Below are 18439 nucleotides of genomic sequence, written 5' to 3'. Positions count from 1 at the left end.
TCTTCTTTTTTTCCAGGATGACAGCTTAATGTCTACCACATGCAATATTTATTCTCATCGTGTGTCAGACTGTCTAGCTGTCCTAGGGAGTACAAAGAATGCCACTTATTAGAATAAAAGCAGAAGGAAGGTAATCAAGGACATATGTAACATCAGCCAATCATGCCCCCCCCCCTCCCCAACACCGCTTACAATCCGACATCTTTTTTTTCTCCCCTCGTCCATTCATAACAGTTTCAACAATAATCCTGATAATAAGCGCTCAGGAGCTGTATGTGGCAATAGTAAAATTCATTTATTTGTCTCATTAAACTTGTCGAGGCTACAGGCCACTCACTGCAGCATGTGTCCCTGGCCTTAAGCTTATCGCAAAGATAACACAAAGCTCATCTCAAGAAGCTCAACTATCAAAATCTAGCGTTTGCACAGATGCGAAACTCGTAGACATTTATTTCTATGTCAGCAAAATGCCAGGAGAACAATCCCCCCCGTGTGTGTCTTCAGAATAAGTGGATTATGAACTATTGGGGGCAGACTGACTCAGCATTTATCAGATTTGAGGCTGAGGAATGAGGGAGTAATCTATACCGGGGTTTGGAGACCAAACTGAAGAATATAGAAAGAAGATGAAAAACTTTTAGTCTCAATTTTACTACAAGGTATTCATCACGAAGCACATCAAAGACAATGGGGTCATGTGGTACACGGCAACAGTGCCCTTTCATTACCTGGACAGGGGACAGTCAATAACTGGGCTAACAGAGTCGACAGGACTTTACATCTGTTTCAGTTTTACTGTACTTCCTCTCCTGTTGTTTTCACTCATTGAAAGCTAGCTGACAGCATCCATTAGGACCGACTGCGGATAGTAGGGTATGCATCCTACCATGGGAAAGTGTTTCTCGGGATCCCACACTGAACAAGGACAGAGTGGACAAATCAAACAGGAGTATGCAATCGTATATCTCCCACATGGCTTTGAAAAGTGAACTCTAACTCCCTAGATAGTAGTTCCTAAAAAAAACTTGGATGGAGCCAGTGGTTTTGCACTCAATAAAGTTTCACTTGTGTTTGTGTGAATTATGGTTTGGAGTAGCTGAAGTGGGTAGCAGTGATTTCTTTCATGGACTGGCTTTGTCTGTGGGTTTGACTTTTTTTTCAGTCTTTAAATGTTGGTGTGGTTCCTGAAACGAGTGTTTGTTTGTCAAAATTATAAGACAGCGAAAAAATAATGCATGATAAAGTTGTTACTGACATTCTTCAGGACCAAAAAGCAGAGGTAACAAAATCAACCCTTAAGCTGAGCAGACATAGTATACCCCCCTTCTCCACATCGAGTTGTCTGCTGTGAGACAGAGTGGCACAATGCTGCAGCTCCTCTCGGGGCTTCCTTTACTTCAATTGTGAAAGCTCCTCCTACAGGCAGACCGGAGTATCAGACTCTGGGGAAATAACAACCTCTGTGGCTGGATTTCCTCAACCTACTCGGAGATATTACCTCATGTTTACACCGCATTTGCCTCAAAGGTTACGCCGGGGACAAATCTACATTCTTCTCATTGTCAACAAATCCAGTGCTGAGATTTAAACTGGTGCACCGACTCTTTCTCTCAGTATTTTCTCATCCTCCTGCTCTGTCAGCCCAAAACCAATTTGCTCCTACTCAAAAAAAGATACACCTTGAAACAAATACATATCCATATGTAAGCTTTAATATAATTTTCCACCACAGAAAGGCGCTGTACTTTTTAGTCAAATAACTATAATTTGGTGTATTTTGGGGTTCATTTTTAGTCTATTTAAAATATATACATGGGGTATTTTTTATTTTCTGAAAACAGAATTTTATATAAGGACAGCTTCCACAATTTTGCACTGTTTCTACTTATTGTATCTCAACATTGTGGGCCATGTATATTTTTTTACTGCTCTTGGAAAATAAAAAACATTAATAGGATTGGTCTTCTTGGTTTTGGTCTTATTATTACTTTGGAATTAGTGAAATAAGAGATACTGGAAATATTGCTTTTTTTTTTTTTTTTGCCTGTCCCGTTTGGCTCTTTTGCCATCAGAATTGTTGTCTAAAGGCAAAGAAAGATGCCCAACGGATTTACTTTACCAAATTGACCATCCCAGCCTTGCCATAATGGTCCATTTGATTCACCTTTTATTGTTTATTTTATTTTCACTTACTGAACATGGGACAGACTTGACTGGGGGAAAGAAGGGGAGAAAGAAAGAGGGAAAGAGAAACAGCTGAGAAGAGGGACGGGGGAGAAGGGCAAAAACCAAAAACCAACAGAATGAGCAGAAAAAGAAAAAAAAGAAGAAAAAAAGAAAAAAAAATGCATATATCAATCATATATTGCTTTCTTATCTTTGAACACACCAGCGTTAAACAAGGCCTTGTGCTGAAATCAGACTGGTCAGGTCTTCTGAAGCATCACCGTTGTCTGAAATGGCTAACGAGGGGAATCAGGATTGCAGAAGATTTTCTGAATTACATCACGACAAGAAAACATTAGCAAGTAGATTATAGATATGGATGCATTTGTGGTAGGAAAACACAATTAGGTAGAGACCGACAGAAAGAGCAGCTGTGGCATGTTAAAGTTGGCGCTTCCCGGCATAAAGAATAATGAGAGAGGTACCAAACGTAACACGCACTGGAGGCAAACAATGCTTAAGAGAGATAAAGTACGAATACGTTTGGAAGAGTACAACAAAAAAGTATTTGGAGATTAAAGAGAAAAGTACACATCCTCAGACCTATGCCCACTTGTATACAGGCAGACAAACAGACCCTGACTAACATACATGCTCACACATGCAAACACACGCACGCAGACACACGCACACACACGCACACACACGCACAGAGTTAATAAAAGCTGCAAGCAGTGGTACCCTGCAGTTCTTACACTCACCAGGAGAGCCCACACGGCAGAGGCACTCACAGACAGGTCACGCTTGCCGGTTTCCTTAAAGGTCAACTCATCTACTTAAGAGGCACCAATTTACTTTAATGCACATTGTCCAAAAGAAGGAGAAGAAAAAGGCAGAAAAAGAAATGACAAGGGAGGAAAAAACATCACAGTATAGCTGAAGTGTCCTCTAATTGTGTCTTCTGTCATTACAAAATATGAATACTCTTCGAAGATTAAGAAGAAGATTAAATAAATATCTGATATCAAATCTATTAAAAGAAAGAAAGAGTCCTAAAATTGGCGAGGCGACTTGCTTGTAAAATACACAACGTCTTAGATGACGAGTAAAGATGCCAGCATTGGGCAGACTGCAGCCACCACATTATCAACAGCGCTCTCACAGACACACACAAGCACACACACACACTGCGCTCTGTTGAATAGTCTTCCAGGCAGCTCACTGACGCCGGGGAAAGAGGAGAAAGCCTCTTGATAGACTCTTGTAGATGCCATTCCCTATCACGCAATGCCTCTCAGTCATAAACACATGACAAATGCAGCCTTAATCATTTTTTACGAGCGGGGATGTGCAGGGGGCAGTGCATGGCTAGAGGGGAGAGGGGAGCGGTGAGCAGCAGGCGGCCCCCTCTGCACAGAGGAGAGGGCTGTGTGGTAAAGTCTCCTCTGGAACATCACTCGGCCAGCGCGCCTTTGATCTCCACACCGCAATTACACCAGCATCCAAATGAGCATGGAGTCGCCTCTGAAACAGACTTCAAACATGCACATGTACGCATTCTCATACACATACACTGTATAGGATTGGAGCCATGTGCTCCTCTCAACAGTAAATGATGTACTGTCTCCAGCAGAGAACCTGGGGATGAAAGGAGGCCTTGCTCCTTGTCTGATCCCTCCATTAATGATGGCTTTCTAAAGCTAATACTCTGTATTCTTGTCTAAACAAGGCCAGCTTGGTATGTGGTTCCCATACTCCAAACAGGATGATCCCGGTTAACAACAGAATGTTTTTGGAGACTTACAATACTAAATAAAACTATTGCAAACGATGATGCAATTGCCATAACTATTTCGAGAAAATGCTATTAAATGGCTATAATAATAAAAAAAAAAACTAAATTATAATGCATACATTAAAAATATCAGGATCGTGTAACTGAGATTAAATAGCATGAACCTCAATCTTGCTTGGCAGCATCTCAGCAAAACACCTTAAATATAAAAGAGCTTAAAAAAATAAAAAGAAGCAGGGAAGTGAACCTGTGAAAAGGCCTGAATGGGTGTCCTGAGAGACACAGATAAAATTGGCTTATTTGCCTCATTCTACGATTCGCCTTCTTTCCCTGAACACATTAAACCTGGGATTGCAATTTGTCTTGCTGTTTGCTTTGAATAGTCCTTAACCGTATCATCATCTCAACTGTGCTGGTGGAAAAACACGGGAGCATGGCGACAGCCAAATGGCAGTCTGGCGTCTCTGCAGCAGACTAGCTGCCATTAGGGCTGAGAGCAGCATTTATTGTACAATTAGGGACAGCTAGATCTACCTGTAATCATCTCCATACAGGTGTGAGCTCCTCTCTGGACAAGGGAAGTGACTCATCACTTGTCAAACATCAACACTTTGATGTCGGCATTGTTCATCGCGGAGCCCTCGGGACATCTGAGCACTACTGTTTAAAACACTCCGCGATTTATTGCATTTCACACAGTTAGAAACATGCACGCACACACACAACATGAGAAAAAAAAGGGGGGAGGGGGGAACCTCTATTCCTACTGATGACGGATGTTCCACTTGCCATGAATCATTTGATTTATGAGTTCTCTTCCTCCTCCCTCCGTCTGACAGTCATACTTTCGTGTCAGGAACATTTTAACAAACAGTCATAGGTAAACAACTTCACTTGTAATACAATGCTGCCAAGTAAAGCGCCAAAAACAAATTTTCTAAGAAGTGACACCACCAGCCTGGAGGGCAATTGGAAAAGTGTGATAACAATCCACAAGTTGGTATTATTGACAAAATGGCTGCAGTGTGGGAAAAGTAGCCCTTTCAGACATAATGGATGTCAAACACCAGCCTTCTGGATCAGCTCTCACTGAGGCCACATGACAACATTACTACAAAAAAGTGCTTGTAAGGATCACAGAGCTGGAAGTTTATATCAGTGCCTTCAAGGTCATCTTTAGCCCTTTGACATCGTGACCAGTGTTGTACCTGAAAGCATGAGTCATGCAATTCCCCATACATGCGCATTATTATGGAAAACAGTCAGTTAAACACATCTAGGAAGCCTCGGCTGTCGTTCTGAACTGTGGGAATTTCATGGCTGTGAAGAGATGCTTGTAAAGCAAGAGCAACAACATGTGAAGACAAAACCAAATATTTGCAAAAACAATTTCAGATAATCTTTAAGGAGTCTTGCCCCTATGATTTACTGGCCCAGATGATTTTAATCAGCTGTTTGGCTTCAAAATGTACATACGCTTGTTTTGTTTTGTCATTTAAAGCCTTCGCTCTCTTTGATATCATATGGAAATGAGAAATTTTGCTGGAAATGGAGACCATATGCTTGTATGGGCTTAATGAAGTGCAGAGTCTGGGGCTGGGTGTTGTGTTAGAGCTTACTTAGTGCCACCTCCAGGCAGATTCTCTCACAGAGATATGACTGTTGTTGTCAGCAGGAGACCACAGTAAGTCTCACACAACGGCAAATGCGCACACATTTAGATTAAACTAAGTAAAAATGAACGCTATTCCTTACGTAAGTAGAAGGAAAGCTCTTTAGCGATGATTAGTGAGAGCGATGAATCTGCTCCCGCCCTTCTTCGAAGTACTCACCATTTGTTCTTTCTTCTTATGTAGTCTTTCTCAGAGAGATTAATGAGGTACATCATTGGTTTGGATGTCAAAAACAAGTATTTGTTCAGCACTTCGATCTGTAGAAAAAGACAGACAAGGCAAGTACTGAGAATCCACAACTTTCCAAAGTAGCCTTTGAGGACAACACAGAGACAAGCGAAGCCAAATCAAATTAGAGTCTGGTGTATAGGCTCTGTGGGGCGCAACTAGGAAGCCTCTAAATCAAGATCAGCATGGCCAGATGTCATTAGCTTGTACAAAAGCAATGTCAAAATATAACTGTGCATAATATTAACTTGCGATTTGCACAAAAAACATGTTGCTTGAAAAACAAAACACAAAAAACAAAAGAAGAGGAAACAGCAGTTGTACTTTTAGGTCAGATGAAAAGATTAGCATGATAAATCGCGCCAATAAATGTGACAGCAACATCAAAGGCTTACCTCCTTGTCGTTCCAGTCGTGATAGTAGCGGATGTGTTTCTTTTCATCCACTACCCAGCTCTTGATTTTGCACATAATGTCCTGTATGGGGTTAAAATAGAATGAACAAGGAGCCATTAAAGGAGATGAAAAAGAATATAAACCCAGCAGGGTATGGGGTAATTATTTCCTAAATGCATGGCATCCTGATGCCAAAATGAACAATGGCCTTTGCTCGCATTCAAGCAGGAGTGGCCTATCTTTGACAGGGATGGCATGCACAAGACCCCCTTCCCTCCTTTAAATCATGACAAAATGCCTTCTGGGGTGTCTCTCTCAGAGTCTCAGCTTTATACATCAATATTCCATCGGGACTGTTTAATGAAAAGGATAGAGAGAGGAGACGAAATTGGAAAGAGCGGGGAACTAATTGGAAGTTGGTTAGTAAGGTGTAAATTATTGGTCCCTCCTCAGGCACTTTTCAGAATGTAGTCCTACTGAATAAGGACTAGTGAGGTACAGAGCTAATTATTCAGTGTTTCTTCTGGAGAAAATATTGAGCATTTCCAGCTATGTATGCCACATTCATTACTGAGGTACTTGTGGGTTGAGACCACAGGCAAGACTGGGTCTTGACAGGATCTGGAAGCGGAAAAGGGTGGGAAAATGGGAGGGAGGTAGTTATAAAATTTGTAATAAAGAAATTGAGCCTATTATTGTTGATCCAGCCCCACAGAAATTAGCGGAACACATTCTTTTTGTTCCTGTCAACTTGACCTCCCCCTTCATATAAAAACTCCCCCACCCCCTGCAACACTCCCCCTACCTCCTTTTCCCTCCCCAAACCCTTGCAGCACTTCACAATCATACTCCCTTTTGAAAGAACTGAGGAAAAAATCCTGCCAGAGCCTCAATTACACAATGGCAGAAAAAGCTCCACACACTGACCCCCAGCCAGCTGCATTCACTCTCTGCACATCTCTCTCCACAGGAATTCTAAAGGCCTTTTAGTCAGGCAGCCAGAGTGCAGCCAGCGGGAGAGAGCGCAGGAAGAGCTGCATACACTCCGCCCGCGCCGGCCCAAGTCTTCACAGAGAGATTAATCATCTGTGAAATGGAAACAGCAAACGGCCAGTGACACAGGCTGAACCCGCTCCAGGTTTCCCTCATCAGCTCGCAGCCGCCGTGCAGAGCTCCTCTAACAGGCAGGTGTTAATAAAAGGCATATAGGTCCCACAGGGGTCAAACACATACGCTTGCCACCATGAAGCGCCGCTGGTGGGCCGGTTTCTTATTATTGTTTTGCAGGGAGAGGGGATTTGAGGATTCACTTGGACAAAAGCAATGAAACATTGTTCTTGTAAACACAGCACCAGAAAACATGTTTACATTTTTTAACAATGCATAAATTTGAGCCTTGTAGTGGTGCGTGCACATAAATTTAGCACAACAAAATATTAGAACTTTTAGGAATTTGAACCTTACAGTAATTTCCATATATGTCTTTAGTTTTCCTAAATAGTATAACATCATCTGTGTAGCAGTGTTTTTTTTAACAGTTTCGATAAAACTGCATACTTCGTCACAACTCAAATCCTTTAATCTGATAATGTCAGTCTTGTCTTTAAGGATTTTGTCTTGTGCCGACATCCGGTTTCAGCAGGAAGTTAGGCTGATTTGTGTCACAAACTACAATTATTCAGTGTTGTCCTTTTGGTGTTATCTTATACTGCATAATTATATGCTGCTTTGCACAGTAGTTTTCTTTCAGAGTAATACACTATGCTGGCACTGTGTTTCTATGTAACAGGGCAAAGGTCTGCATTTTTCTGCAAGACAACACTTTGCCCTTTCAATCCAACACTTGATGAGTGCAAACAGAAGCAAATTCACATGAACTCAATGCTGACCTTCTTCTTTTTTTCAAATTAAGAATATTTTCAGTTTTCTAACACAGCAACTTGTGGGCTTTGAGATGCTTGATTTTATTTAAAATACACTGCTGCTTTTCGTGCAAAAAACCCTCCCCTGATTTTTGAATTTTTAGGCCATGTTTTAACAAGAAACAGGGTGCATCATCCTGAATTATGTCATATTTACCACTGTGATAATCACCACAGACTTAAATAGTACAATAAGACACTCTCACATTTCAATCCCATTAAACAAATTCTTTAAATCTGTTAGGAACAGGATAAAATATGCTTTTATTCATGAATTTTCACACCACACGCAGACCTTTAGAGTATATAGACAAATGAGTGCGACAAAGGAAATTAAATCCCATTTCAAAGGTCTTTCAAGCAATCACCTTTTAAAAGGCTGCACACAATATCCTTTTTATTTCACATTATTTCGTGGCACTGCAAAAGAAAGAACGAGCACCATTGTTTCTACTAAACTGTACATTTTTAGACATAGTCTCGATGTTCTGCATATAGATGTTGAATTAGACGTGCGTACGTGTGCCTACACACAGCTGAGCATGTCACACGCTAGGCTCAGCCTGTGAGACAATCACACAATCCCTCCCATCTAAAAGCTTAGTGCAGCCTTTGATAAGCACCATTCTTTGCCATCTAAAGAGGTCTTCTATAGATTCTCACTTGCCGACGCGTGCACAACCTTTGACAAGTAATGTAGATCATTTTTATTCATTGCCTAAAATTGTTAGCAATTATGTGCGTAAGCGGCCACCTGCCTAGCCTGAATGGCTCCTGTCTGCGGGGCTACAGGGGTGTGGGGAAGTGCTGCTGGCTGTAAGGGGGTGGGTGGGGGGGTTTCGTCTGAGGGAAACCAACCAGTCACGGGGGCCTCTGCAGCAGGTGAAATAGCCCCTCTCGTTAGTGTAATGAGTGGTCAGAGCCTTGGTGTGTTGGGGCCTGAAATTGGGCATGCTGCTCCAAGTGAAAGGCCAGATCCCCCTTGCTTGCTGGCCCATCCTAACCTGCTCCAATGATGGAAGGGCATCATGTGACATTTGCAACCAAATCATTGCTAAAGTTAGCTGCTCAGCCTCATTACCGGAACAATATAACCACCTGAGTGTGTGCGAGCATCCATATATATTTTGATCTAGCATCCAAGATGTGGATTCTTTTCTCATCTTGCCTTGCATTTTGCCCTGCACCACCGAGAACTGAGAATCTTCTGTCAAAGCATATTCTAAACATTTACTGTATTGATAGCAAGGTATAGGCATATGTGTCACCCACTATATGGCCTCACACAATTTCCCGAGCTGCTGTAGGTGTATAAGCATGAGACAGAGCTGTGCCATGATTTGAGTATTACTTTAGATGAAAAGAGCTGTGTGGAAACACTTTCATTAGCCCAGTGCTGTGACCCAGGGTCAGTAGCTGAATAAGTAACTCTCTATTAATGATTTCTACAGCAGAAAACCCCTGACCCCTGATCACTTTCAATCTCAGAAAGGGAAAAATGGGCCAGGGGGAGGGGTGAGACCTATTGGAGGGAGATTAAAAAAACATACTTTTTTTTTCCTTGGCCATGTGTGGGTGGGTTATTATTTGTGCCTTGCTGTGAGGGGGAGCAAAGGGCCTGCTGGGACATTGACTCACATATTCTGGTTTGAGTTTCTTGTCACTGCCTCTAATGGCTGTCTTCTCTAGCTTGTCAATAATAGGGCTGATCATCTCCTCATCCTTCAGCCTCAGCTCCTCGTGGATGATCTCCATGTCCCTCACTGGGTCCACTGTCCCCTCCACATGGATGATATCCTCATCATCAAAAGCACCTGCAGGGATAAGATACAAACACATAGGGAGAGCATCAGGATAAAGGTTTTTTTCTTCTTCTTAGAAATAACAACAGCACTGCTTTAGATGAACACGTATAATCCAAACAACAAATTGGGGTAACAGAATCAATGACATTGACTTTTTGGAAATCAAATGTGAAACAGTGATTAGATTCAGCCCAGGAAAAGCATTATTTTTTGCAGAGAATATGAAAAAAAGGCATCCACATAAAAAAGCACAATGTCAGTCATAGAAATGCAATATTCAGGAATATATTTAATCTTTATTTTCAGTGTGTCAGAACAGTTAGAAACCAGCTCACAGTGTCAAGCCAAGTTCCACTAAAATTGGCTTTAAGTGCAACTAAAACAGGCCTGTCTGTCATTCTGCATGAAGCGGAGAGCATCTGGCCTTGCATTTCCTACTTCTCCGTTTTAAAACTATTAGCCATTTAGTGAAAAAAAACATAAAAACCAACAAAAAACGCAGAAAACTAAGCATGATTTAGGAGAAAATGTCAGCGTTCTTATATGAAAGAGGACAGCCGTTTTCCAATCATTTGCATCTTAGCTGTGGCTATGCTGGTGATTAGGTAATGAGACTGTGAAGCAGACCATTTAGCCACCAGCGGCTCTTAGGACTCCTTCTGATTCTTCAGCAGTGCTCAGGGTTTGGAAGGGGGGGTGGTGGCGGGTGGGGGTGGGGCTGGTGGGGTGGTGGTGGGTGGGTTGTACATCTGGCACATGAGAGTGACAAGCCTTTAACATTAACACTGGCAACTGTAGTGGACAATTCTCCCACATGTCTTGCAAATATTTTCTTCAATTTACAAAGTACAGTTTGTGCAGAGCTTGTTTGACAACATGGCGCGTTTGGGGGGGGGGGGGAGAAAGAGCACCTCACTGGTGTATTAATCATTCTACAGCACTGGGAACACTGCAGCATGAAAACTGACTCAGTTCCAAACAGAGGTGTGGACTCGAGTCACATGACTTGGACTCGAGTCAGACTCGAGTCATTAATTTTATGACTTTAGACTTGACTTGAAAAAATGTTGTAAGACTTGTGACTTGACTTGGACTTTTACACCAATGACTTGGGACTTGAATTGGACTTGAACCGGTTTACTTGAAAAGACTTGATATTTTACCCCAAATATAAAATTTAACATGCATATTATATAGAGATTGAAAATGTGACGTCATTCACGGGTAGAACCGCAAAGGATTCTGGGAACTCGTGGCAAGAGGTACTAGCGCACGCAGGCTTTCAATTAAAATCAGTCACACAGCGATAAAAAGAAACACAAAAATGTCAAGAAGCTGTTGTATTATTAACTGCAATAGCCGGTCGCATGACAGTCACGGGAAGCCGACGGGTAAAGAGATCGGTTGTTATCGGATTACGTCGTTGAAGAGAAATTGTTCGAGCCATGTTTCCGAAGTGACAAAGACGCGACGGGTGGCCTGGATTGCAGCCATGCAAAGATCAAATATAACGTCCCAGAACACTCCAGCTCACAGGTTAGTCTGCTCCAAGCATTTACACAAAGGTCAGTCTGCTGCTGTAGTTAATACGTCATTTTCATAACATAATTGGTGATATAGGTTACAAGCAAGTCTGGCGCTGAACAGAAATGGTCGCGCTATGCTCCTTTGTTTATTGTGCATAAATAGTGAATTGTCCTGACACAATATTGCGTTTCGCTTCTGTTATTATGGTACATTGACAAAAACATATACTTTTATTCACAGGATAAAACAGGTTTTTTGTATCACTAATTGCCCAGTACGATTACAGCATACAGTATTGTTGTCACTGCTACATTTCTGTGATGGGTACCAGAAATTATTTCCACTACTAATTAATTACCGTTGAGCTCAAAGGTCCTATTAATAAACGGTTAAGGAATGTGTATTTATGACAACAATTTGTGAGACTGGTAAACTTATGATACGTACGATGGTCTTTCGTTCTACACGGTGCATTTCAAGGTCCTGCACCCATCCGTCGGTAAACTGTACCTGGGCTTGTTGCAGTGACCTGAAGTTACTAAACTTCATGAGTGTATGCACTCACTCCAAGAACCGTATGATTATAAATATGCATATAAATATGCTACGATGAGATAGCTGACTTCATCTAACTAGCAAATGTTTTCAAGGCTACGTTGGTGATGCAGTTTTTTTTTTAAATGATATTTAAAAAAAAAAAAATCTTTTATTTATGTATGATATTTTTGTCATGCGATTTCAAAGCCGGTCCTACAACCGCATCCAAGAATAACATGCAGCTTATCTCAGAACTGTCCGTGAAAATTATTCTTGGAGCTAGGTTTAATTGAGCTGCATTTTAAAGAGGTGCAATTTCACAATTTGTGTATATTTTCTAAGTTCACTATTTTGTCATGTGTTGAGAAAAACACAGATTAAAAAATTACATGGTCTAATATTTACATTTAGCATAACTGCAACATGCTTTTTTTCGTTTTTTTTTTTAAAGACTCGAAAGGACTTGAAATTCAAAGTTTCAGACTTGTGACTTGACTCGGACTTTTACACCAGTGACTTGAGACTCGACTCTGACTTGCCTGACATTACTTGAGACTTGACTTGAGACTTGAGGATAAAGACTTGAGACTTACTTGAGACTTGCAAAACAATGACTTGGTCCCACCTCTGGTTCCAAACAAAACTTCTGAAGTTAATATTTTACTTACCGGTAACTAAAAGTGTTGTGTTCTAAAGTAAGACATCAAATGGTCACAATTCTACAACCCCCCCCCCCCAAAAAAAATGTCCATGTATATATAAAAGTATTACATATCATATTTCTATATGGCTCTTGCTAGATTATCATGAATGTTTAAAGTAGAATTTTACTCTTGCAGGCAAAAAACAGCACACTATAAAAAACAACAACAAAATAACTTGACAATTTGAAACAAGTAAGAAAAATTTTTTTTTTCAACTGGCGATTGTCAGGAAGTCACAAAGGCTCCACTCTCTAGGCCTGTGTGTGAGGCCTTAACAACCATTCACTGTTAATTACTGGAATTCTTTATAGCTGTCCTCTTACACACAAACAATGGAAACCATGTCAAATATCCACAGCATGCACAAACAACTTTCTTTTGTTTTCCTTTTCACTCCAAGCCATGCATATTTGCTTTATTCAACAATAAATCAATTATCAGTTATTACATAATATGAATATGTTCAGTATTTTTACAGCCAGTCCTACATGAAAAGTGCTTCAAAATTGTAGGCTACTTGAATAATTGTACCCAAACGGATAGAGCGTCTTTATGAGACATTTTTGTAAACATTGTATAGTTAGATTTGAAATATACAGTGGGGCAAAAAAGTATTTAGTCAGCCACCGATTGTGCAAGTTCCCCCACTTAAAATGATGACAGAGGTCAGTAATTTGCACCAGAGGTACACTTCAACTGTGAGAGACAGAATGAAAAAAAAAATCCATGAATCCACATGGTAGGATTTGTAAAGAATTTATTCGTAAATCAGGGTGGAAAATAAGTATTTGGTCACCTCAAACAAGGAAAATCTCTGGCTCTCACAGACCTGTAACGTCTTCTGTAAGAAGCTTTTCTGTCCCCCACTCGTTACCTGTATGAATGGCACCTGTTTGAACTCATCATCTGTATACAAGACACCTGTCCACAGCCTCAAACAGTCAGACTCCACACTCCGCCATGGCCAAGACCAAAGAGCTTTCGAAGGACACCAGGAAAAGTATTGTAGACCTGCACCAGACTGGGAAGAGTGAATCTACAATAGGCAAGCAGCTTGGTGTGAAAAAATCAACTGTGGGAGCAATCATCAGAAAATGGAAGACATACAAGACCACTGATAATCTCCCTCGATCTGGGGCTCCACGCAAGATCTCATCCCGTGGGGTCAAAATGATCATGAGAACGGTGAGCAAAGATCCCAGAACCACACGGGGGGACCTGGTGAATGACCTGCAGAGAGCTGGGACCAAAGTAACAAAGGTCACCATCAGTAACACACTACAACGGCAGGGAATCAAATCCCGCAGTGCCAGACGTGTTCCGCTGCTGAAGCCAGTGCATGTCCAGGCCCGTCTGAAGTTTGCCAGAGAGCACATGGATGATACAGCAGAGGATTGGGAGAATGTCATGTGGTCAGATGAAACCAAAGTAGAACTTTTTGGTATAAACTCAACTCGTCGTGTTTGGAGGAAGAAGAATACTGAGTTGCATCCCAAGAACACCATACCTACTGTGAAGCATGGGGGTGGAAACATCATGCTATGGGGCTGTTTTTCTGCCAAGGGGACAGGACGACTGATCCGTGTTAAGGACAGAATGAATGGGGCCATGTATCGTGAGATTTTGAGCCAAAACCTCCTTCCATCAGTGAGAACTTTGAAGATGAAACAAGGCTGGGTCTTCCAACATGACAATGATCCAAAACACACCGCCCGGGCAACAAAGGAGTGGCTCCGTAAGAAGCATTTGAAAGTCCTGGAGTGGCCTAGCCAGTCTCCAGACCTCAACCCCATAGAAAATCTGTGGCGGGAGTTGAAAGTCCGTGTTGCTCAGCGACAGCCCCAAAACATCACTGCTCTCGAGAAGATCTGCATGGAGGAATGGGCCAAAATACCAGCTACTGTGTGTGCAAACCTGGTAAAGACCTATAGTAAACGTTTGACCTCTGTTATTGCCAACAAAGGTTATGTTACAAAGTCTTGAGTTGTATTTTTGTTATTGACCAAATACTTATTTTCCACCCTGATTTACGAATAAATTCTTTACAAATCCTACCATGTGGATTCATGGATTTTTTTTTTTCACATTCTGTCTCTCACAGTTGAAGTGTACCTCTGGTGCAAATTACTGACCTCTGTCATCATTTTAGGTGGGGGAACTTGCACAATCGGTGGCTGACTAAATACTTTTTTGCCCCACTGTAGCTGCACACATTGTCATATATCAGTCAACAACAGCAACTCGTGAGGTTTCACTGAAGCATAATAGGAATCCCATATCATTCAACAAGGAAGTGGCTGTCAGGTGAGTGATGTTTGGAATGTGTATATTTACCAAACTTTATCAACAATCAATATTCATATTTTGACACCTGAATGTGTGGAGAACTGTCGACAGGAAGGGCCCTTTGAGATAAAATCTCAACAAGTTCTAACAGTCACATATATGGGAAATATGGATGATTCATAGCTATGATGAGCAACAGCATACCTGAGTTTCAGGTCTATCTGTACAATGAAACATCACCATATGTGATGCATGTAGATCACTTGAGAGGCTCCTAAAGAGAAGTTTGTTTAGTTTGAACTTTAAAATTAAAACAAATTGATGTCTTTGTTAAGTACACCAAGTAAACAGACGCATTATATCTTATTGCCACCTACGCATGGGTGTGTCCAGAGGAAAGGCACGGAGTGGCACCAACAGTCTAAATATTTTTTTTCTAATATTTAATAAACAATTAAGAGTTAAAACTCTTGCGCGGCCACTTTTTATGTTATAAGTCAGAATAGGTAATAGGGCCAAACGTCATCTTGAAAACCCCCTTTTTCATTAGTACCTACTTGGACCGACTCGCCACGGATCGACTCGGATATTAATGTAATTAATATGCGACATGAACGCTTTAACAGTGGTCGAGAATATATCTGGTGCTGCTCTTTTGTCAGACTCAGGGATCACGGTTTTATTATTTGTAGCCATTTCTCTTGTTGCCCAGTTTCAAAAATGTTGGTTTTGATTTTTGTGAATGAGACGCTCTCATGAGTCATCGAGTGACGCTACTGACTAGCCAATCGGTGGCACGCAGTCTGACCATGTCACATTTTAACACCTGCTTGGATCACTTGGGATCCCGGTCGAGCAGGTACCAGAAAGTATGTGATACCAGGTACTATTACCTAATGGAAAACCTGAAAACTCTGGCGAACTGTGCCGAGTGGATCCGAGTAGGTAATAATAGAAAAGTAGCTAAAATGGTGCTCAGTAGTTTGTTTTTTTTAAAGTAAATGTTCTACACTGATTTTATTTTTGATGAAATATTCTGATTTCCCATGGTTCCATCTGCCTTGTTCTTGCATTTTAAATTAAAAAAGAAAAACGTAGTAAAACATGATGAGGAAAATTAAGTTATATGCATATTAAGTATTTGTATTGGAAGGTTTTATGCTAGGTTGCATGCTCCAATGACCTTTTTGGAGAGCAAATGAAAGTTGGCAATTGAGCTTCTCTCCTGCCCCACAGTTTACATTGTTACAACTAGACGGCTACACTGTAAACATCATACCTGTAAAGCATTCAAACTAGCATTACAACTGTTACGATTGTTAGCTTAGAGCAACATTATGTCAGAGTACAGCCTCACAATGCTGCTTTATAAACTTGACAAATAAGAACCAGTTCCTCTGATACCAGCAATGAGCTTTTTCACATTTTATGCTGACTTTTACCAAAACCTCTGTACACGCAGAATATTATATCTTTCACTGTGTTAAGGAGCCATAAATCCTTGGTTTTCCATAAAAGCAAACTTTTGCAATCAAGCTCTACAAGAAAATGATAGACAACCAAAAAAAAAAGCAACATCTTATTAGCCATGCAAGTCAACAGAAGCTGTAGACTTTTGTGCAAGCTGTCATCCTGTGCGTTGTCCTCATGGTGAAATGAACTTATTCAATTACTCTTTGCCTAATCAGGCTGTTTTGGTTCCTCTCCTCTTGCAGAGGTACTCCACAGTATAAACAGTTCACTTACGCCACACAGAAAGGGGCTAATCAGTGGAATTATTGTTTTGCTGCTCCAATTTACCATCTCCCTGTTCAGCACTGATTGAATGAAAATTTGCTATTGTGTCTGCATGAACTCAGAAAATATAATGCAATGTAATCATTTTGTTAGCTGCAAGAATATACATACATTATAAACAATCATGATGTACAGTTTTGCACTGTGTAGCAGAGGGAAACTGTTCCTTAATTTTGCACATATTAATTAGAGCATAGAAGTTTACAAAGATACATCCAGTCTTGGCTGGTGTAGGTTTTAATTAAAGCATTAAAATGCATGTATGTTCCTATATGCCTAAAGTAAGCCCATTTTTTTAATGTCTTAAGTAATTAACAATGTTTAAACTATTGTTATATATGTTAATAAAAAAGTAAATTCAAACAAGCTTTCGAGGAAGGAGAGCAGCTGATCACTCACTATTTAGTCATCAACTGCCACTCTCTGCTGACTACCGCATATTCCAAAATAATTTGCTTTAATTAATCTCGCCTAATTTAACATTTGCATCTACTCTACTGCCTTCCCATTCAAGGCTTAGAGCCCGGCAACAAATGCACAAAGTGAAAGAAAGGAGGGAAATCTGATGGGGCAATCTCCACAATTAGCCTTTAAAAAAATGGGTCGGGGCAGGGCTCAGTGAAGACAGCCCTTATGAAACTGTGGCGCCACACAAAACCACATGCAAGACAGTAAAAACACACAAAAAAAGAAAGAAGAGGTTGGAAAGGCCAACTTTCAGGAGTCAGGTTTGTCTCGCAGTTCAGTTTTATTGCTTCTTTTTAAATGGTGTACATTATGAAAAGACCATTAACAGGTGCTCCTTTATTGACAGAACAAAAGGATTAGTCTCTAGAGGTTGTGCAGTGTTCAATGGCTTGATTAGGGATCAGGCTAAACTCTGTAAAATTACAGCAGCACTGCAGAAGATAGAACTCAAAGTGATATTTATAAATGAAAAGTATTTAAGAAGACAAAACCAAAAAAACCCCAAAATAACAGAAGAAACCTTTTTTTTTTTCTTCAAAACTTCACATCAACAAAATTCACAAATACCAAGTTTAACACAACAACAATACTTATCTGCCAGGTACACAGACGAGAAAGTCATCTGAGTCAAGTCAAGATCAATACTGATTGAGCTGCTTCCTCTGATGTTGCTACCTGGGAGGATATGTGGTCAACATAATTCAGTCAAATTACAGTATTCATTGACTTCTAACTTCCTGTGCATGTTTTCACATGCAAGATAGGTAAGAGCACATCTGAAGAACTTGCATTCCTCATGCTGCTCTTAAAATGTTCATGCAAACTCAGTGCCGCAATTCTCCTGGTATTTAGAGCAGTAAAAGCTATTTTATGAGTCTGTCAGGAAAAGCACATTATGGATGTCTTCCCGACATAAAAACACAGGCAATACACATACGGGTATTTATGTTCATTCAGGAGATATCTTCTTGACATTCTTTTTAAGATGCATGAAACTGACAGCCATATCTGTAGCACATGGCTTCAGTAACAGAGTTTGTGGAAGATTCTGCCTTGTTTCTCAGCCAATATCAATTACGGCAAATACACTGGCTGCTAAAAAGCAGTTTGATTTCTGAAAATAGTGGGTTGTAGCC

General features: G+C 40.7%; 1 protein-coding gene across 1 annotated transcript in view; it reads right to left on the bottom strand.

The window, feature by feature from the left end:
* Positions 1-18439, bottom strand: part of LOC146556794 (obg-like ATPase 1) — a 47776-nt gene that overhangs the window by 12286 nt on the left and 17051 nt on the right. The window contains exons 5-7 of the mRNA XM_085248958.1: positions 9818-9993; positions 6258-6338; positions 5794-5891 (exon numbers count right to left, since the gene is read on the bottom strand). Coding sequence (XP_085105084.1) covers positions 5794-5891; positions 6258-6338; positions 9818-9993 — 355 coding nt within the window. The remainder of the gene's footprint in view (positions 1-5793; positions 5892-6257; positions 6339-9817; positions 9994-18439) is intronic.

This window comes from Mchenga conophoros, linkage group LG16 (assembly GCF_057382185.1).
Source record: "Mchenga conophoros isolate Kocher_MC1m ecotype Shallow Benthic linkage group LG16, M_conophoros_male_GT1.1, whole genome shotgun sequence".
In the NCBI taxonomy this organism is placed as follows: domain Eukaryota; kingdom Metazoa; phylum Chordata; class Actinopteri; order Cichliformes; family Cichlidae; genus Mchenga; species Mchenga conophoros.
The sequence above is the reverse complement of the archived record's forward strand: the minus strand, read 5'-3'. Positions and strand labels throughout refer to the sequence as shown.